At 41.4% G+C, this 22500-nt stretch overlaps 1 protein-coding gene across 1 annotated transcript in view; it reads right to left on the reverse strand.

Annotated features, from left to right (window-relative positions):
• Positions 1–22500, reverse strand: part of tln2a (talin 2a) — a 91850-nt gene that overhangs the window by 22991 nt on the left and 46359 nt on the right. Inside the window, exons 9-32 of the mRNA XM_040126853.1 lie at positions 22493–22500; positions 22261–22365; positions 19241–19396; positions 18433–18534; positions 17682–17758; positions 16269–16449; positions 15885–15998; positions 15584–15692; positions 14726–14934; positions 13838–13936; positions 13075–13242; positions 12045–12179; positions 11537–11696; positions 8854–9020; positions 6473–6601; positions 5468–5581; positions 5029–5142; positions 4460–4594; positions 3779–3907; positions 3427–3529; positions 2198–2406; positions 920–1039; positions 563–760; positions 342–481 (exon numbers count right to left, since the gene is read on the reverse strand). The exon at positions 22493–22500 is cut by the window's right edge and continues 56 nt beyond it. Of these exons, the coding sequence (XP_039982787.1) occupies positions 342–481; positions 563–760; positions 920–1039; positions 2198–2406; positions 3427–3529; positions 3779–3907; positions 4460–4594; positions 5029–5142; positions 5468–5581; positions 6473–6601; positions 8854–9020; positions 11537–11696; positions 12045–12179; positions 13075–13242; positions 13838–13936; positions 14726–14934; positions 15584–15692; positions 15885–15998; positions 16269–16449; positions 17682–17758; positions 18433–18534; positions 19241–19396; positions 22261–22365; positions 22493–22500 (3181 nt within the window). The remainder of the gene's footprint in view (positions 1–341; positions 482–562; positions 761–919; positions 1040–2197; positions 2407–3426; positions 3530–3778; positions 3908–4459; positions 4595–5028; positions 5143–5467; positions 5582–6472; positions 6602–8853; positions 9021–11536; positions 11697–12044; positions 12180–13074; positions 13243–13837; positions 13937–14725; positions 14935–15583; positions 15693–15884; positions 15999–16268; positions 16450–17681; positions 17759–18432; positions 18535–19240; positions 19397–22260; positions 22366–22492) is intronic.

Consider the following 22500-nt stretch of genomic DNA (forward strand, 5'->3'; position numbering starts at 1 on the left):
TTAATACCTTGGACTTCAGAGAAAATATTAGATATACTACGACAGTTGGCGGTTCAGTTTTTGATTAAACAGTTTTTAGATAGGTGTTTATTCAACTGTATGATCATTTTGGAGGTTGCAGTTTGTGTTGCTGTTGAATTCTATTGTGTTAAACCGACAGCTGTTTCTATTATTTTGTCCAACCCATTTATATCAATGAGGGTATATCAATGAATGTAGTTTGTGGCACTGTTGAATTGTATTGCCTTTTACAAAGGCAATACAATTCAAAATTCTCCAAAATGATCACACAGTTAAATTTGTGCATAAAAGCATAAATAGACAGTGGCTACGTGTGGTACCTTGCAGCAGCAGCTAGCAGGTTCTTGGCATTTGCTGCTGCAGGGTCTACAGAAAGACTCTTAGCAGCCAGCAGCAGCTTGCTAGAAGCCATGGAGATGTTCTTCAGGTTACCGATCACCTGCACCTGGTCATCCTTTTTCTAGAATGCCGCAAAATCATAACATTATAACATCATCAAATCCCACATCAACATGTGACAATGATACTCAACAAGACAAACCTGAGTGTGCCCAGCCATCTCGATACCAGCATCCAGGAACTCATCGAAGTCTTGACTGAACTTTCCAGAGGCCACTGCCAGCTGGCTGCTGGAGCCTCTGGAGGCGTGGACCACCTCGCCCGCTGACTGGTTCAGGTCTGCAGCTGTTTGGTTCAATTCACTCTGGGCCTCCTGAAATGACTTGGAGGCTGGAGGGATCTGAACGGAGAACATAGAGAAGAAGTTCATGATGAAAGATGACAAAAAAAACAGAATGATCATACGCCATATCAGAGTAACAACTAATATAAGGTGTAGTTTTTGAACCTTGATGTTGTAATTTATCATTAATATCCAATATCCAGAGTCCAAACTCACAGTTTCAATCAGCAGCTTCTTGCTGGCCTCCCCGATGCTTTTGAGAGCCATGTCCACATCCTTCTGGCCAGGCAGACAGTTGACGCAGTTATTCAGGGAATGAGACACGGCCTTGGCCACCTGGAACACAGCACAGCAGGTTCAAAGTAGACTGGGTCAGAAGGTGCTATCTATACACAAGGCGAAATGTAGAGGCGACCCTGCTGAGCTAGAAAATCTGAATTTAAAATGCTAATGGTCGAGGCAGTCGTGCAGAATAAATGATATCACAATCTTGCAATTTTTGTTTTTTTCTTTTATACGTATAAATATCAAACAATATATCTGTGTGTTCTGTTTGGGTGTGCAATAAATCACAAACTGGGCTGTCACGTCACTGAGGCCAAAATCAAGCACACAACGACATCAAAGGGACCTTTGTGAGGCAGTTCACTGAGATGCAATCAAGAGCTAATAAGTTCTTAACTCAATTTTGTATCCCTACCAATTTTAAATGATTGAGTAGTATTACGATGAAAAAGCATGTGTGTTTTTTGTGATCCCCTCATTAATTTCTCTACATTGCTCTCAAGGAAACATATAATTTATTCATTTTGTGGAGGAAAAAAATGAGGACGACAAGGCATAAATAAATGAGGTACTGGGTCTATAAATATGCCACCAGGTTTATTATTGGAGTCCCTTGCTATATTTGACAGGTGTTCACTTTCATGTATTACTAAGCAGATGTAGACGTTTATCTAGCTCAGACTTTGTCCATACAGAAATATTTAGAAAAATATAAAGAGCAAGGATTGAAGCTACTATTTGGCCTCCTAGCCATGTTTACAGTCACATTACTTCTATGTAAAACACAGAGGATTCAGTGATTTCAATTGAATGTTTAGCTTTTGGAATCTGGAATGTAGTGGGAAAAATATAATAATAAAAATTAAAAATTAAATAGACATTTCTTAGAATTAATTAAGAACACAAGTAGCTGTTGGAAGATAGAGATAAGAATAATTGGAGAGTCACACTCCAATTACAAGAGAATCAGTGCTTGTAAACAAAAGTCTCAGTCTTACAAGTTGCAAGTATATTTTTATTTTGACAACCTGCAGAATTTTGCAGAATTGCCTCTGCGGTGACATTTGGTGGTGTTAGCTTGTTGGCATAGGGGCTTTAATCTGACAGAAGGATGAGGGTTGGACTGAGCCTTCCAGACTGTATCTTTAAAAAGAACAGACAAGCAGCTTAGACTCCATACCCCCCCGGAGCATCCCTGAACCAGCTCACCTGTGCCAGCCTCTGCTGGCTCTCGGCGTCTCCGGGGGAAACCAGCGCCTGCTTGGCCTCATGAATGAGAAGCGCTGAGCCCTCCATGACATCGCGAGCCGAGTCCAGCATGGCGGCTGCGGCCTTTGGATCAGTGGTAGAGGCAGCAACGCCACGGGCTGCCTGAGCCAGTGTTTTCAGGGCCTGGGCTGTCTCCCTGGCTGCTATTCCTACACACAGGATCAGATGTAAGGGAGAATATAGATGTGACAGACCACAATTACAGTCATGAAAAGTATCTCAAACCAATTATGTGTTCACCCTTATGTGTTCTGTTTCAAATCATAAAGACTGGCATCTAATTGAAAGGAGGATTTGTTTAATGTATAAAAACTAATTCCTCTGTCTTGATAGATGTGTTGCAACTAACACAATAGTATCACGAGAAATTTCATCTCATTTACAACACATCAGTTGGATGGGATGAAACCAACAGAATGAAGCCATATTATGTTGCAGTTAACAGGATTACTGAAGGAAAGTAAAACATGTTCCAGCTGATAGGGGCATTTTTCCTTAGGGCTCTACGGAGAACCATGTGCTGTTTTATAACCAGGCATACTATAAAGGTAATGAAAGAAAATACGTGTTTGCTACTGAAGAGACCAGAAATAGGCAAGGTTAGTTTGTTTTAAAAAGGATTTCAAACCAATGTATTTGCCGTGCTTTACTCAAATGCATCATACAAAGCAATCCATTTAAAACAACTATGTGAGATCAATACTAGCTGACTTTCGATGCATATTGGATAATTGGATTGGATTATTCAGTCAGACCTCAAGCACTTCAAATATTTTAAAATCACTTGAAAAAGAGAAAGTGGCTTTGTGTACAGTGTGTACTGCAAAGCAAAAAATGCTGGTGAAGGATTCTGGTTAGTGCAAGATGAACTTAGGCTCAGAAAAGTAGTGACTGCACATTTAGCCCATTAAAGAGATATAAGATCAAGGATCTTGGCATCAGTGCATATGGTCGATGTTGGGATCATGTAAGTTCACTGCAAAAGATGTGTGTTTATGACCAAGGAGTTGAGAAATACAGTCCAAAAACAAAAATATTTCTTCCTCTGGCAATCGCCAGTCTCGCCTCGGTTTTCAAGATCTCACACAGACAAAGGGATAGAGGCGATTACACAACCTGTGTTCCTTGGCAGAGGTAAAAGTATTTTTACAGAAGTCAGCTTAACCAACCTGTGTAGTGTTCATTTCCTTGTGCAGCACAGGTGAGCAGCTGAGCCATGGAGGATCCCACTGACTTCGAGGTGCTGCCCAGATCCTGAGCACATTTCTCCAACTGACGCAGAGGGAAAATGGAAGAGAAACCAGATGATTTACTGTATGTATATGTGTGTGTGTGTGTATATATGTGTAAATAAATCAAAACATTAGGCCATGAAACCAACAGACCCTGTTTCAGGCAGGAGTCGCTAGTAGACGCTATCCTTTGTACAGCTAGATTGAATTCAGTAGAGCTGCTATTTTCCATGTAAGTTTGGAAGAATGAATCTGGAGTCGAGCCTAATGGGTCTAAATTGTCTCTTACGGATTCTCCAGGTAGTGGTTTCAGTTGGGCATTAACAGCAGCCAGCTTGGCATCTTGCAGCTCACTTCTCAGGGTCTGGATGGCAGTGAGGGCAGAGTCAATCTCCATGGGGCCGCAAGCTTCATGAGCCTAGAAAATAAAGTAGGTCTTCCTAATGCCCACAGTTCACATGGTTACGGAGGTTGTGGCTTATGTTTGGCACTTGCAGGTGGTTATCCTTTAACAGGAATGTATTTTGTTGTCAGTTACTGGTAGTTATATATTCAAACAACTGCTATACAGAAAACATACATTTGCTGCAAATCCTGTTCTTGAGGAAAGTGCGTCCAACTGTTGTCACAAGTCAGTTGATGTAACTTGATTCATAAGTCTACTGTGCAATTTAAAACCACCTGACACAGCAGTTTACACTTCAGTGCATTTAATGTGGACTAAGCAGTAAATCAAGAACCCTACTCAACAGCACTCTGTCACACTGTGGAATATATAGGTGCCTCTATTTTTGCCCACACCATGCTTTTAACCATTAAGCTTATTACACACGATCCTGAGAAGTACTGTGTCTCTCTGGAACAAAGTGTGACAGGTTTTTTTTTTGCATGTAGTTTACGTGTCTGAAAAGCAGCGATTTTGTGCATACATCTCCACGTGTGTGAGTTCCCCTTTGTATCTGTGCTCTACCTTCTGCGCAGACGTCCTCAGCTCAGCCAGGCAGGTAGCCAGGTTCTTGGCACACTGACCCAGTTGCATGGCTGCAGCCTGATCCGTAACCGTGGGAACGGATGACTTGGCCGAGGTCACCATCTTACTACCAGGCTGCAGAGTGAAAAGAAATATGGAAATTGCCCTGGAAATTAAAAATGTTTAATAAAAACATATTTCCCGTTAAAGCATTAAGGAAATATTGCTCTGTGCAACAACAAGGAACAAAGGTTAAATTATTTGGTGGATATTTCACCAATATTTGTATCTGTTGAGCTCTAAAAGTACTACTGAGGCATTAAACACACAATACACCACCCCAGTGCTTCTTTTACTGCCTGCTTTCATCAAAAAGAGGTTACAGGCCTATTTTTAATGACTCCCCATACGACAGAAACACTATTTATACTTTGTTCAGCCTAGTTCCCGGTGTAGAATTGAAGTTACTCAGTTTGACTATGGGGGCACATAAAGTTTTAACAATCCCTCCTCAGGCTAAAGACCATGAGAAATGGTGAGGCCATAGTGTGAGTGGGTGTGTGTTGCACCTGTAGGAAGTTCTGACTGGCAATGATGAGGGCTAGCTGTGCACTGAGGTCCTCTGGTTTTGCCTGACTGCCACGAACTCCCTGGACAAGCTGTGGGATGTGGTCTGCCACTGCCTATACAGACAAAAACACATAAACAAGTACAGGACATTCACTGGCTTACATACAGTCAAAATGGAGTCTTCACAGGTTAACCAAAAGGTGTCAGTATAAAATTTCGCTACGATACTGTTCTGTAAATCATCAAGCAAGCATTTGGGATGCACACAATACATTGACATTAACCACCAGTCAAAAAAGGGCTCAGTGAGGGTATGAAGAAAAAAAAAGTGTAAACAGTTTCCATGATTCATTAAAAGGAAGACAAATAGAATAAACCAGACAAAAAAAAAAAAAAGGGAACAATAAATGGCACCCTGAAGTCAGCATTGATCCTCACCTTACAGCTCTGCACCAGCTGCTGGTGAGCAGCAGTGTTCTTGTTGGATGCGGCAGCATTTTGAGCGGCAGCGATGGTCTGTGTGGCTGCAGCCGCAGCTTGCTTAGCAGCATTCTTAAGGAATATATCAAGACACAAAAACACACATCCACATGTAAAATACAGTCAAACAGTATCTCTCTGTCTGTCTCTGTATCAGCCTCTTTTTAAGCGTCCAGTTACAACAAATACTTCTAAGGTCGCGTCTGAGAACTATTTGCTGCTTTGGAGTCTAGATGTTAAGAGATTCTGCTGTCGAGTTTGTGGAATAAGGGACTTAAATTTACAGTCTTGATATTTTTCTATATGGGTTTGCGTTTCTTTACCTTTCGAAAATTTCTAACCACAGGATGACAAGCTAAGTTTCTCTTGCAATGTAGGTCACTTGAATAAATTATTAAAAAGTGGTATATTTTAATACTTTTAAGTGTAAATACAGCATAACTAGCTTTGTACTTACATTTTCAAATTAAATTTAAGTTCTTACACCATGTTTATACAAATCTAATAAATTACAGTAGATAATTGAAAAAAACCTAATATTACTACAGCTAAAGTAAAATATGCCTACATAAACCCTGTTAATGAGCTAAATAAATTAGCTTGAAGTGGTATTGAGCCATGAGTTGAATAACCCTGAGGCAAATACACACCAAAACTAACTCTGTCTAAAACCCCTGGCGCTTAATGGAGAAAGAAATGCTGCAAAAATCAACATCTAATCCTCGCTGATCTTGCCAAGTCTCTAATGTCTCTATTTGTAGGTTATAAATGGTGATAACGTATCCTAAATATTGTACTTTAGAGATGGTGACATTTAGGATTGGTCTTGTTGTTAATGTCATGTTTTCTTGGAAATATTTTCTGTGTATTTGATTATTGCCTCTTACTGGATAAGCAATTTCACATGGCTCAAAGTGTGTAAAAGTGGAAGTAACAGAAACGGTATTTGACAGCATCACTGACCTCCAGTCGGTTGATCAGTTTCTTCTTAATGGCATTCTGAGCAGCAGCGTTGGTGGCCACGCGCAGACCCTCTGCAGCCTCCCTCAGTCTCTGCTGCTGGTCCTCATTCTCTGGGTATGCTGCCGCACCCTGAGAACGCACACGCGCGCAAGCACGAAGATCAGAACCGTCCACGCTAGGTGAGCAGGGTGGGCGAACAGCTGGTGTACCTTCCCCGGCTTTCTACAATCTTTGCACTACCTCTTACTTAGAAAAGCATTCAGATTCCTGAACGGCTGAGTAACATGTTAGCACTCATCACGTCACACACACCCCTGCTGAAACAAGCAACAGACACACTCACACCATTGCCATCAGTGCACACGAGTAAATCACTGAATATTCAAAGAGTGTTCACAGATCTTTGAAAATGACGCAGACTTTAATCACTGCCCTCAAACTCAGCTGCAGCTCCTCTTCACTCACACCTCACTGCTTTGTTGACGGCTAAATGTCAAGAGATGTTTTTTTATTCATATATTCATATTTTTTTTAATCTTCCTGTTTATGTATCCAGCATCACAAGTTAACTGGGGTTCTGTGGAGACCAATTTCACTTAGTGCCTCCGTGTCTCCTGCTGGTGGAGAGACAGCTAAGCCCGCTGCCATTAGGTTAATTAAGAGGGAACTTGGTAGCCTCAGCCGGAGCTACACAAAGAGGTGGGTGGGTGTGCTACTGAAAATTCATGTCATTAAGGTCATGTTTTACCCCCACAGCTGCTATGGGCGGAAGTCACACAAACAGAGATATCACTATTAACAAGGCACAGGTACAGACAGGAAAAAAAGTCATCTGCCTGTCGGTACCTGCTGAAACCATTTAAACAGGACAGCCAATTTGCATAATTATTAAAAAGAGCTGATTTCCAGAGGGTGTAACAAGATATCACAGGTGAGAATTCCTCACAGGAACTAGCCTTCAAAAGCCAAGGTCTGTTTTACAGTGATATAAAACATGTACAATAAGTGTCTCACTGAGGTAAATCATTGCTTGACTACGGGCTTTAAAAAATACGCATGTAGCTGTAAGGCGTACTGTCCAAAAACTAAACCGCACAAGTTCAATTAATCAGTTACCAAGGCAACGGCTGGCTGAGGTCTCAGCCTCCACTGACACAGATAAATATACAGCTGTGACGGTGATAAGTCTGGCATCAGACTCGGCTAACCAGCTGGAGGGCGTCATTCATTTATACCACTTATGAATATCAGTGTGAGATTCTGTCGACAGATAATGAAACTGATGTAGACAGATAGCAGATAAATAGTTTGGGGAGAGGAAAAAGGGATGATGAGTGGCAAAGCTAAGCCTGCCCTTCAGCAGTCTGGGAAGAAAGAGTTTGAAGTCCTCTTACTCTTAATCACGTTATGCTTAAAAGCTGAGATGTAAGAAGAAATGGATGGTTGATCTAGAAACTGTATGGGTCATAATCCTTCAAAGTTCAACAGTACATTTGAATTTTGGACTTATTTGACTATTCATTTTGTACTCAGATGTCTTCACATGGTAATTCCTATCTGAGCACCTCCAAACACATTACTATTAATCTGAAAGATCAGAGCAGACCTTGGATTAACCAGTGTACTAAACTGGATAGCATTGCTTTTACTTAGTTATCTTAACAAAGGAGGGCTCAGAGAGCTCCAAGCCTTCAGTATCTCGTAGAGGATTGTACCAATTCTAGTAGTAATTCTATGACAATTATACAAACAAAACTAAAACCAAGCGGCTTCAGGTGTGGAGCAGGGTTGCAAAATCCTAGCATGTGCTGACCTATTCACACCAACAAGAAGTGCATCTTATTCCAGGTTCTTGTTTTGGTTTGAAAGGGTTATTACAGACTAATTCTGCAGCTGCTACATGGAGAATAAATAATTGAATAATTCCAAACGTTGTTATTGCGATGAGAACACATTTTCTAATTCACGACCAAAATCTCTAAATGTAATACCTCACCAACAGACTCCCTCCACAAACTGTTTTATTTGGTCTTTTTCTTCTTTTTTGCGAACACATACACACAAATCACACACCACTCCTGGGGTGTCTGCTGGCTTCTTTCCCCCTGCTGTCATCAAAAAGGGGACTTTGTATGTACTAAGGAAGCACACCCTGCAAATCTTTATCTGGTTTTAAGAAATACCAATACTGTAATTAAATCCAAAACAAAACCAAAAATACAGTATATAAATTATGCATGGACTAAAGCTTGTTTTACAGCAGCTGCTCAGTTCAGTCATCTGAACTGCTTTTTGTTGACAAAAGCTGAGATATAAATGTAAAATTACAAGAAAACAAACACAATAACTGTTATATGTTTAATGTCTCACACGCTGCTTACCTTTGCTGCCTCTACCATCCTCGCAGTGGCGTCAGCGAGCAGTTTAGCAGCTGCCAGTAACTTCTTGGAATTGTCAACATCCACCTCGGCCTCAGCATCAGACCTCATGGCGTTCACCAGGTCCGAGGTGGCCTGAGCCAAGACCCGAGCCTGACGGACCATCTCTCCTGAGAGGAGAGACATTGGATGAGAGAGGAGAGAGGTAAAGAAGATGTGAGGCGAAAGAGAAAGAGACAAGAAAATTGTCGGTGACTGAATTATTCTAATGAGAGGTTGAGTGTTTTAACACCATAAACTCTCTTTTTCTTCTAATGGGAACAATTTAAACCAAAAAAGAAGAAAGAAGAAGAAAACTATGCTTAATGACTTGTGTGAAAGTTGGGAATAATGATGCAAGTAATGCAATGCTGGCAAACCTATGTAGAGCACAAAAATATTTCAACAAGACTGCACTCGTTTTTTACTTGGTACCATTTTATTTTGTATCCAAAAGAGAAAGTTTACTTATTAAACTGTCTGATAGTCAGTTGACTCGTATTGTGACTGAAGTTGGGTTTGAATGCCAGCATCATAAAAAAAAAAAAAAAAAAAAAAATCACCTGGTGGGAGAAAACTAGATGCATAGGTAACAAACATCCTTCACGGAGCTCAGCGTGGTTGAATTTCTCACAGCTGCATTCCTGATCAGATGAGCATAATTTTATAACACCTGAAGATGACTTGTGAAGACGGAATTGGATCTAATTATTTCAACCTGACTGCTGCTGACTCCCTCTGAAAATATTCTTAGAATCAGACTAATGAGGAAGGACAGGAAGGATAAGAAAGGGAGTGGTGTTTGTATTCTCTCTGTCAACGCAAACCTTGACACACAACAAAAGCTATTTGGCAGTAAGCCTCTATAATTCATGTGAATGCATCAGCTGCCAGCACTCCACTGCAGAAGGACTGACTCCTTTTTTCCCTCGTCACATTTCTTTTTTTTTTATCTGAATGTCAGGTGTGACATTAGCTTGACATATCTGACACCAGTTCAAAGGCAGTATTCTCTTTCTGGCTGCATTTGTTCAGGCCTCAGCAGAGCAAACAGCAACTCTTCTTGTCTATCAAGCCAGTCAATCCATCCCAGCTGACCGCTGGGATGTTCTCTGTGCATCTCTTTCGATCTGTCTCTCTCTGCTGTCAGACTTGTTAACACCACCGTCAGCTTTTCTCCGCTGCTCCTGCGTGGCTGACAGCAGTCCATTCAAACCCACCGTCATGCCAGTCTCTCTAAGGAGAAGATGGGATGAGGCACGCACAGATACACAGTAAGCCCTCACAAACAGAAACTTCTGAGCTGTGCCAAGTCAGTTTGAATGGTACGATGAGATATCTTCTTCATCATCTATGGCATTTGGCTGAGGCAGGTCAAATCTGGCCAAATTTCAGATTAGGTTTCACATCATGACGAGAGCCAAGACTGTGCATTATTTAAGTAAAATCTCCATGATGGGTTGTAATGAGTTTTGAGACACTGATGGCCGGCATTCAGTTTCAAAAAAAAAAAAAAAAAAAAAGTTACTTACTGTACCTACCTACCGACAGTATGGTCAGGTAGGTCTCAGTATATCAGGCAAAAAGTCACTGACCTGTGCTTACAAACCACTGGCTACCTTGTGTTTATTGTTCAGTTTCTTGGCTTTTATTTCTGTACCCAGATTATCAATAATTCTATTACAGGATTCAATTCTTATTTGCAGACAGCAACTGTACTATGAACAAGAGTAAAAGACTACAGCCACATTAATAGGACTGTGAGGCTGTACCTTAGACCACAGTGTGGTTTTGAGCTAAATGCTGAGGCCAGATTGCTAAAATGCTTGCTTGCTGATGATAGGCAGATATAACATTTACCGTATTAATCATCTCAGTTCAGCTTTTTAGCCTGCTAACATTTGCCAATTAGCACTAAACCAACAGCCCGAGCTGATGGGTATGTCATTAGTTTTACGGGTATTTTGACATAAACCAAATTACTGGGCAAGGTTTTTTTTTTTACAAAGTTATTACAATTAACCCCAAGAGGAACACGAAGGCATGATTTAATGATTGAATTAACCAAATTTCATGACCAATCCATCTAACACTTGTTGAGACATGTCACTGTAAAACCAAAAATGTCAACCTCCGATCCCGGGTATGGTGCTACAGGAAAATTCATGGGATCACCAAAGTCAGCACGGTTAATCCTCTGGAGACCATGAATACCTGTACAAAGTTTCACGGAAATCCATCCAGTGGTTACTGAGATCTTTCAGCTGGAACAAAGTGGTGGACTGACAGACTGCCTGACCTTGCCATCCCTAGACCCACACTGCTAGCGTGGCTAATGAAAAGTAAAACCTCAGTGGAAGTAGCTGGCTGCATGCTCTGCTTTCCTGCTAATGACTGCTTAAACCAAGAGTGCTTTTCAAATCAAAAGTAGTTCTCACTTAAATGTCAATTAATTAACCTATTCCTTAACCTAAGTACCGTACATAATTACTTAATAAAAACAAAAGTGCATTACGTTCAGCATATTTCAGACTTTTTTTTCTGTACTTAATAGCACTTAGTATATTGCACAAGTCTCCACAGTGGCTGGATGTGCAGTTTCTCCATCAGCTTTTCTTCTCCAAGCAACGTCCTCCTCTGGACTCACCTGCGTCTCCCATTGAGCTGAAGATGCTCTCAGTGACCGTCATAATGGTGTCTGTGGCCTGGTCGTAGCGCCCAATAGGCTCTCCCCTTGAGGTGTACTGACGGACATGTTGCAGGAGATCTCCCAGAGCCTGACTCACCACGCTGGCTGCTGCGCTCACCTTCAGTACATGAGATGCACATCATCAACATTAGTGCTGTGCTTCTTAAGCTGCATTATTCCCTACTTCTTATTCCACCCGACTGGGGAGAGAAACACTGGACTCATTATCTTCATTGCTTTTTAAGCTGGGTGTTAGTAGACAAACTGACGCTGTGGTTTAAATGAACAAAGTCTGAGAATCAGTATACTAGGAGAGAAACCAGTAAACTTATTTGTTCCTAATTAGTGTTTACTGGGTCAAACTTGTGATTCCACTTATTTTCTGAAACCAAAAGAAAAAAAAAAAAAATCATTCATGAAAAATAGAGTTAAGTGCACTGTTGGTTTAGACAGTAACGAGGCTGACCTGTTTAAGGAGCTCGCCATCCTCTGTGGCTGAGAGGCAGGCCTGGACGCAGCTTTCCACTGAGCGATCCACCAGCTTTCCCGCTTCGATTAACTGCTCCTGGCAAACTGGGGAACTGATGGTGGGGCTCACCACCTACAACAATATGGAGAGGAGAGAGACTTATCTCCAGTGTGATAAAGAAACAAAAAACACAATGGGTGGGAAGTGAAATTCAAAAGAAATAAATTATGCCCCAAGTAATCTAGAACCAGGAAATACACTGTAAACAGAATTCACTTGGGTATAAACACACCGCTATAACAGTCTTTTCATCATTAAATCACAAATCCCATTTCACAGAGAGTAGTGGAAACAGAAAGATGAGAGAAAGAAAGAAGATTCGAGAGGGATTCAGCAGATGGTTCTCATCACACTGCCGTGCAGAGAGGTGAGGATTAGTTTAGTAAATGCAAATGTTCAGACTGGGAGCCAGGAGAGCATTTAAACTAATTAGAGGCACGTGGGTTGTACAATTAAGGGTGCACAAATATGATGAGGGCGCAGGGTATTCAACAGTGCCTTGGTGTGTCCTGATATTTTCATTCTCCAAAATGTTTTTTTTAGCTGCAGAAAACTTGTAGGTTATTCAAATATTTGAGGATATAAATCTCTATTTACCAAACCTCACTGCACAGTCTATTTTTGAAAAATGATGAAACAGCAATGGGGAAATTATTGTCACGCACTCAACCAAGTAGCTTTATCAATAACTTCCAAAGTGATGTCCTTACACCACTGCAAGTGTAATATTCAAATCAGAGACAGATCTGACATAGTAAATGGAAAAACATTACACCACTTGTGCATCATTTCCAAGTATTTGCATAATATCCACAATATCCAGTGAACTTTTTGGGAATTGAGAATAGTATACAAATACTTAAATGATGTTAGCCATTTAGCACATTAAGTCTCACATTTCACGCTTTGTGTTTTTTGGGCAGGTTTATTCATGTCATTTAAATGTCCTGCAGCCGCACTGCTGTACCTTGGCACATGCCACCAGCTGGGAGGTGGACAGGGCACACTGGGTGGCGGCGGCAATGACCCGGTTCTGAAGCACTGTGTCCTCTGCAACCTGGGCCACGTTCTTGGCCTTTAGCACCAACATCGCTGCAGCGTTGGCCACTGCTTTGGCCAGATTCATCAGGACATCCTGCACAACAGGTGGCAAAGACGGGAGAAAACATGATCAGTCATTAGCAACTGAACACCTGCAAGGTCTGTCCTTTAACATTTTCAGTGGATTCTCAAAAAATACCGTGGCATTGGCATTTGGAAAGTAGAGATACATTTAAAATTAACTATTAATTATTACAATATAAATTTGTATACCATACACATATAATTTACAATATAAATCTAATGAAAGGGCAGCATAAATAGTCTAATCTTATTAAAAACACATTCACCCACTGCACATCTGTGCAACTTATCATCGCTGAATTACTGTAAAATACACACTGCACTGTGCGGTGACAGGCAGGCAGAAGAAAAGTTGTGTTGATAACCTTGACTAACACTGTGTCACAGTAACCATCACGATGCATACCAAGTATGCGTTACGAGAAAAACACAAGCTTAACAGCTACAATAGCATTCAATTCAAACAAAAACATCTACTTAACATATGAAAAAAGTTCCCTCCATATTCCCCCTTGTTGCAATGTGTTTTTGATTAGCGGAGTGGATGTTCCTGAGCATCAAGTTTTCTCTGAATGCAGTGAGACTGATAAATGGTGCAGCGTTACCTGGAACCTCTCGTCTGTCTCGCTCTCTCCAATATGGCGCAGGAGGTCTCCACTGGCCTGGCCGATGCTGCCCGCTGCTGTCAGCACAGTCTGTCTGGGCTGCACACACACACACACACACACAAGACCATCAGAATGTGAAACTGCATTTAGACACCTGGTTGGAAATGGCATCATCCTGTATCTTGAGATATGGCAGTAACTTAGCTCTGTTTCCCTAAAGCCAGAACAAGTCTGCCAGTCAGCTCAGCCTGAGGTCCTTATTCTGACTGACCAGAACATTTCAGTTAGCTGAAGCCGGCCAGCAGCAGAGGACGTTGATATAATTAGGTGTAATTTGGAGGACCAGGAGAGATGTTGCATTATTAAGAAACAATACATTGGCTCAGGGTAGAGCTGCCGTGTGGCAAATTTAATTCACTTCTTAGGCTGTCAGTTTGGATGGAACAGCACACTGCATAGACGACCAAGTATACACACGATCTAGCATTTCAACTAACACAAAAGGTGAAAAGTCTTGCTTGCTGCACTGACTGAAATCCAGAGTCCGGCTGGAGCTGCAAATTTTTTTTTTTTTTTTTTTTCCAGATTTCAGATTCTACACTAACATAACTAACATTATGTCATTCATACTTTATTTGTCATGTTGGACTTCAAGATATGGTCAGATATACAGTACACAGACAGAGGGAAAGGAAGGAAAGAACATTCTGAATTGCCATTTTCAGGAGCAAAATGAGAAGAAACTGACAATATTGCCATACAAATAGATATAATACTAAAATGATCCGTATAAAGGAAGACTGAAAATTCAACAAGGAGTTGAATTTGACATGTTTTGATGAGGCTTGGTATCATTATCTCAGGGTTTGAGTTTCCTGTGCTCACTTCTCCAGAGGCTGGCTCCACGGCCTTCAGCAGGTCAGACACGGCCCCTGCTAGCGTCCTGGCGGCCTTCATCAGGTCGTTACCGCCTCCCACGTCATCCTCCATCAGTGCAGCCAGCAGCTTCACACCCTTTGACATTTCAGTCAGGTTGGAAGAGATGGTGGTGATGGCGCAGCCCACTGCCGTGTAGTCCGTGTCAGTGGGATCGCCTGAGTATGGGGAGAAAGGACAGAATACGAGAGGCCATCAGAGAAACAGAGTCTTAGAGAAGTGACTAAACAAAGTTAATCCAAACCCAAACAAAGAAAAATGCAACTGCTCTCCAGTGACTCCTTTAACGGAACTAACCATTCAACCATGAATCAAAGATTTACCTTTAACCAAGATTGGAGACTTTGCATAAACACTTACAGTAGGCCCATTAATGCACAGGGGAATAAGCAGGAATTAGCAACTAGCCTGCTGATGTTAATTTGGGCTAGTTCAAAATGGCACAGAGTAAATAGACACCTTCGCCAGCCCATATTAACTGAAACACAGCAGGATATGAGGAAACTATTAGACTTTATGGAGGTGATGTTAATGAGCACCAGACTCATGGAGAAGTTCAGCTTTAAAGTCACTAATTGGCCAGATAATTTTAACTCTGCACAAAATAGCACCCCTAAAATTCACTCGTAAAACTGTGGGCACAAGTTTTCACACTTTCACTGGCTTCAGTTGGGATTCCTAAAATACTTTCATCAATTTCCAGTGAATGCCAACGTGCAGCGATGTACATTGCAGCCTTGCTCAACTATTGCTGATTCATGCCCCAAAGAAGAATACATCCTGCTGAGCCCTGCCAGTGCCACTGACCAGCCGTGAGGTTGACCACAGAGGCTGTTCCCGCGGTGATGGCGTCAACCTGGGAGTGGATCTCATGTTTTGATTCATCCATCTTGTTCTGGATCCACACCTTGGATGCCTAGGTACACACACAGAAGGAGACCACATCACAAGTTATCACGGATGCAGTTAAAACATGGCTATGAGTTTATTTTTTCACGACCGTTATCATGAATGGATGCATGAATTTAAGATATGTTACCATAACAAGTGCATACAGTACGAGCGTGCGACGGTTTTATATTAAGTAAACACGCGACGTATAACGTACCATGTCCTGTCCCAACGGTGGCAGGTTATCAACCTCTCCCAGGTCAATCTGGGCTTTCTGCACAGCTTGCATACTGGTGTTGATGGTTCCCATCAGAGCCTGCTGCGCCGAGCTCTACACACAAAAGGAAAATAAACAGATCGTGTGTCTTACAGAATGTAGATTGGAATGGTTTTTAGAGAAACTGAGCACCCCTCCCCATGAAGCCATTTGTTTGCATTTGTAGGAGCCGGCCACAAGAGAGGAAAAAAATGTGACATAGTGGAGGATTACGAAACGTCCGTCCTCTGATAACACATAAAAATACATAACAACTTTAACAGGACTTCACCAATGAAAGAAAAAGACGTCATACTGAGAGCCTTTCTACTGTACTGGTCTTACCAGTGGTGGCATGTGCCCACGGTGCATCTGACCCATTGTGATCTGCTGTTGGGCAGACGGCATGGTGCCCATGCTGAGCGACTCTGTGCCAATGGAGCCAGAGCGGATCACCCCCGGCAGCGCAACTGAGCCATGCTCTACCCGGCCCACGCGGTTAAACTGCTGCTGAAGGATGGTGGACCTGCAGGTACGCCAACAGGCATAGCGTTAATACCGCATCTATGAATGTTTAGGGATGGTGACTACATCTGTAATAAACAATAGTTCTAACAAAAAATTTAGAAGGAGACAAAGTGCCCACTTCAACATACATACATACATGAACATGACGTACATACGCGTACACAAAACACATCAGCCGAATGGCTTACTAACAGAGCAGAATCCAAAAATCTGTGCAACAGCTGTATTGTAGTTATATACAGTATATTTAAGACAAGAACATAATGAAGATAAAGAAAGAAAAAGACAAAAAGAGCATGTTTCTGGTTGTTGGCTGTGTGTGTGACTGTGTTTACGGGACAGATTTAACACTGGGAAGTGTTGATGTGTGCATTTGTGACAGTGGGCTATTAACACAAAAAGCAGACCGACTCTGCTGAGTCCTCCCACTGTGTACTTCTGGAAGACAAAGCTTTGCTTTGTTTTTCCTCAGATAAGACATTCCAGAGTTTGGCTTGCTATGTGTTTGCAGTATTAAAGACTTTTGCCTTCAGCCCTGCGCGCAAACCCAGATAAAAGCAAAAGGGGGAAAAAAAAAAATGAAACTGCAGAAAAGAAAAAAAAAACAGTCTCAGCTGAAGGCAAGAAAGCAATATCAATTGAGGTTAGACAGGAAAAAGGGCTTCAGTTACACACTGAGAGTCCACTTTGGATAAATGAGCTAATACACAGGAAATGTTCTGATAGAGCCTTCGCTTGTCCAGTGCAGCAAAATTTACTCACACAGTGATTATCTCTCAGGATAAAGTCCAGCTAAGGAAGTGCTCATGTGATGAAATGAGGTCCTGGAAGATGGATGAGTGAGCTGTGGTCGAAGGCAGTAGTGAGAAGGAAATTGAAAACGGACCCAGTCTGATATTGGGTTTTGTTAGAATAATATTTAATAACTTAGTGTGCTGCTACCGTGGAACGGTACTCATAGAAGAACCATCATCATACCGCGGTTTAGGCTGGACTATAGCACAGTAAAGCACTGCAGGGAGCATAAGGGATTGATCTAATACAACTACAAGCTTGATGTCCAGTGGCTATATTTCCATACTCGCATACCTACGTTTATTTTCTCTACAACGTTTTTATACAAGTTGTCAATGGAATGAGGACAAATGTCTGCCACAGTGACAAGAAACCCTGCTGCTGGCATGGCTGTAAGGCTAACAACGCTTTTAGTAGTTACACTGGTTTACATACTTTTTGGGGGATACTGATTCCTCGAGCATGGTTGACTCTTCATCACCTTCTAATCCAAAACGGTCCTTGCTTTGCTTCTGCAGGAGAGAGAAATACAAAGACAAATGTTGGTTTCAAAAGGAGTCGAGAGTGATTTTAATCGATTTTGGTCCTATTTTTAGACTAAGGAAATACCAGATGAAGGCTGATAAGACTGAAACATCATTTGACATCAATGTGAACTAAACCAGCGGTGAGCAAGACGGTCTGTGGGATTTCACTTTTGTTCAAGTTGTATTGCGCTTTGGCACGCCCGTCCCAATTCCAAGGGTGCAGTTATGTTTTTTTGGTATTTTTTTAAGGTCTGGGAATAAAAAAATTTTCATCAACCTTCTTAACATAGGACGTACAGAAGTGAGACTCAAATATGATGCACGCAGTCAAGTACTGAACGCTAATAGGTTTTTTTTCACTAATTCAACCCACTTGAACTCATGATTAAACAAGTTCTAATGCTTCTGAAGGTTACAGTGAATTAATAATTGAGTTTATGATAAAGGGTCAGCTGTTTGCTCTAAACTGCATGATGAGTTCTTACAGTTTACGGTACCTGGGCTATAGAAGCCCAGCTGTCCTGTTCTTCTTATTTAACTGCATCTGTCCGACCCGTGGCCTGAGTACATCAAACATCAACAGATCTGAGATTTTATCTGCCACAGGAGGATACCGATTCAATGCAGTTCATCTGTGTCTCCAGAGATGCATGTCTCACCTTTTTGAGGATGATGTCGATGTAACCGGCAATGAGCTGGGAGATCTGCTCCCCTTCAGTGGTCTGCACTGAGTAGTAGCTCTCCTGGTACTCCCCAAAGTCCTAAACACACACACACACACACACACACACACACACACACACACACACACACACACACACACACACACACACACACACACACACACACACACACACACACACACACACACACACACACACACACACACACACACACACAGTCCCATCTTAAACATGCATTTCATACTGGATTGTAAGGAGAGTAACCACTGTAGTGCATGTACTTTGTACAGGCTGAGGATTTACTATGTGGATTCATGTAAATCCATGCAGACAGGTAGTTTCAGATGAATACTACACATTGTATTGGGGGGACGTCAAACTGCTGCAAAATACAGACCGTCAGATGAATCCAAGAACTATCTCAGAAATGGAGATGATTTTTTCAGCATTACTTTCCAGTTATATAGATGTGTAACTAGAAGAAAATTGAGACACGGAGAGGTCTGCGCCCTTCATATGGGCTCATTTTTGCTGATTGACTGGGTGCTGATACAACGGTGGAATTTTGATAGGGAAGACAAAAGAGTCTGTTCATTAACTGAAGTGCACGAGGGAATGAAAGGACAGGCAGGCTGAGCAGTAGGCTGACTGTTTTATGGCCGCTGCAGGAATTGGGAATTCTTGTGAAAAAAAATATTCTAAACTGGTGCTATCAGTGTCCAGCCAGCTGTCGCAGGCTTTCTCATTAAATCTTTGCTGTGAACGTACAGTATGTGTGCCTTACCAGGGTGAAGCTCTTGGGCGACGCTGCCCACCTCTTCACAGTGGTAAGTGGCCACTCCTGAACCACATCTTTGGTCTTCTCGTCCACTCTCATCACTGACTCTTTGGTGATCCCCAGGAGCCGTGGCACCAGCTTGTTCTTACTCTTCATCTTTTCCTGCAAAAGACAAATACACACACACACACACACACACACACACACACACACACACACACACACACACACACACACTCTTTATTTCAGCCTCGTAAAATTTCCACACCTGACGAACACACTGACATTAAGCACAAAATCAATCCCAACAAAAAGTGCTTTGTAATCTCAGACTTTCCTTCTCTAACTGAAAGCTTTAGACAATAAGGGATCACTAACAGTTACAACATTTTGCAACTATTCTAAGATGAAATAATCACTGACTATAACTTCTGTGGCTTATTATTCACCGTCAAAAAAAGGTGACTGAAAGTCACAGGTCATCATTAGTCTTAATGATTGCTTGCCAAACAACAAGATGGTGGGTCTTATCTAAAATGACCCATTGTATGTTCTTATATCTATTTGACATCTATTTGCAACATGCAGTATCTTTCTGCTTTCTTTGCCTAGTACATACATGACATTTGTTTAAAAAAAACAAAACCCTCCAACTCTCATTAGACCATATTTGTATAAATAAAGGTAGAATGAATAAATTAAAACTGATGATCAACCAAAAAGACACTTAACTCATGACGCAAACAAACCATTTTAAATGTTACTTTTATTCCCTTCATTTCTGCCCACATTCATTTTCTTTCATTTTCATATTCGTCTGCCTGCCGAGGGTATTACTGGAATCAAAGGAATTTCGAGAACGGGACGCATTAACAATTCAAGAAAGAAAAATTCAGATTCATAGGCCTCACAGCATCAAACTATAATTTTGCTGTCACACTGATCTGCCAGGATGGGTATTCATCTGTCTAACCACTAAAAAAAGTAATTAAAATGTGATGTCTTAATCATGTCTTTATCTGCCTGTCAGCAACTCTCAACCTCCCCTTGTATTCGCTAAACCTCTCTGTACCTCAGCTGCTCTCTGAACTGACACACAGTGGACTTCTCTCCCCTTTCCCTTGCATGGCAAGAGCAGAACGTTCCTTCAGGAGCTGCAGCCGGGGAGCAGATGGACAGAACGTGATGGGCTGTGACGTGAGGGCAAAGAGGTGAGTTGTGTAAAAGTCGTGGAAGGCCTGTAAACTCTCGGGGGCCTCCAAGGGGTTATGGAATAGGGACTAGGGGCTGAAATTTTTCCAGGGTTATTTTTAAGATTTTTCTGCTCCACTGGGTTATGCCTGAGGATGACAGAAACCACAAACGTGAGCAGATAAGATGTCAAACTGATCAAGGGGGACACAGATCCAAGGCCAAGATGGGGAACGATTTGTGTGAGTTACACATAAAAGGAATAAAAGGTGGAGTATAGTGTGGGCTAATAGAATCAGGGAATGTGCGAGCTAGTGCCAGTGACTTGACAAGGTGAGCTCCAGTTTAATTGATTCTTTTTTATTTTTATTTTTTTTTTTTGCTCTTATCCTCTGGTGCTGAAAGCCACTGAGGAGAAGCTAGGAACTGTCTGGCAGAGAGTCAATAACAACAGCACAAGTTTTTTTTCAAGCAATTACCTGAAATTATCTCATTTTCCCAAAGAGCTAAGCAATGAATCCAGAAAAGGTGACAACTGGAAAGAAAGTTATCGATGCAGACAGGGAAGTTTTTGCATGACTTGATGCAGGATGTCCTCCCAGTGATAAATGATGCATGTGTGTGTGTGTGTGTGTGTGTGTGTGTGTGTGAATCTGTCACTCTTGTCATAGCAGCTCAACAGGTAGTACAACTGAAAATCCGCATATTGCTCCTATCTGCAGGTATCATCCAATTATTTTGGAGAGTAAGGCTCCCAGGTTTGCCTGTGAGATGGTTCAGTCTCCCTCATCACTCCACCTCCTTCCCCACTCGCTCCGAAATAATCTTAGCGCCACACTCGGCTGCACAGACAACATTTGGTTTCCGTCCAGGAGCACACTAAACTCCCTGCGGACGAGGTGCCGCCGCTGTGTGTTTGTATATGAGTGTTACTGAATAAGTGAGACGGAGAAAGAGCTGTAAGAGATGTATCAAGGAAAATGTACGGCATGCAAATCCCCATGGTTTCCACTTCCCTTGTATACTTTTGTTTGTTTCTATGTGTCTACATTTATAGAGATTAAATTGTTTTGGAAAGAATTTTTTGATGTTTCAAAAAGGTTGAATATGAGTTTTCCAATTTAGTTTAGGGTTTTTTACAATTGCCAATAATGAAAATTGCTGCTTTCAATTCAGTAAGACCATAACCCCAAAATCATTATTTTATCAACACATACAAGAATCGGTTAACATGCAGCAACTGAAATTTTGCATCGGAACATTTGTTTTCAGATCGGTCTTTGGATCAAGATTTTAACTTCTAAACTGAGCTAAATTAATAAATATAATTGAGCTTTGTTCCTAGCATTAATGCCACACCAAAATAAAAATTTGCCATCACAAAACATTATCTATCTTACTGAGCGATTTTTCTAGCCACATTTTGTTTTTACTAGAAAAATGTACTATATTGCGCAACATTTCATTTCGGGTAGGGCATTTTTACCATGTGTATAATAGAACCAGTGACTAGCAATATTTCTTTTTTTTTGGGTGAGATGGGAAGCTTTGAAAGTTCACGTGGATACAAACAATTTCCCCACCTGCTGGCTAGTGCCTTCAACCTCTTCAACCAGTCAACAGCTAGATAAAAGGCTCCGACTACAGTTCAACTAATTCCAAAAAGTGGTTCCCTGTTTTAAAAATTAATTTTAAAAGTCAAGAGTCCTCAGGCTAGATTTTTCACTTCCTGGGGGTGAATGATGTTTTTACTTGAATAAATGCAGCAGTGGTAGTTGGCTATAATGTTGCATTTTGGTAAAAGCACAGATATAAATGTATGTTTTTAGACTTACCTTAACCAGGAAGAAGGAGACACCATATGTCCGCAGAGACCGTGCCAGTTTGACATATTTCACTTTTGCCTCTATCTCTGTCATTTCTCCGCAGTTTTTGTGTTCCTGCAGGTTAGGGTTAAACATGAATTATAGCATATATTAAGCATCTGAACAATTGGTGCACAACTGTCAAATAAGCTGAAAATTTAAAAAAAATTGTGCCTTTATCAAGAGAACAATGTGACCACACCTGGAATA

The sequence above is a fragment of the Xiphias gladius genome, chromosome 1 (assembly GCF_016859285.1).
Source record: "Xiphias gladius isolate SHS-SW01 ecotype Sanya breed wild chromosome 1, ASM1685928v1, whole genome shotgun sequence".
Classification (NCBI taxonomy): Eukaryota; Metazoa; Chordata; class Actinopteri; order Istiophoriformes; family Xiphiidae; genus Xiphias; species Xiphias gladius.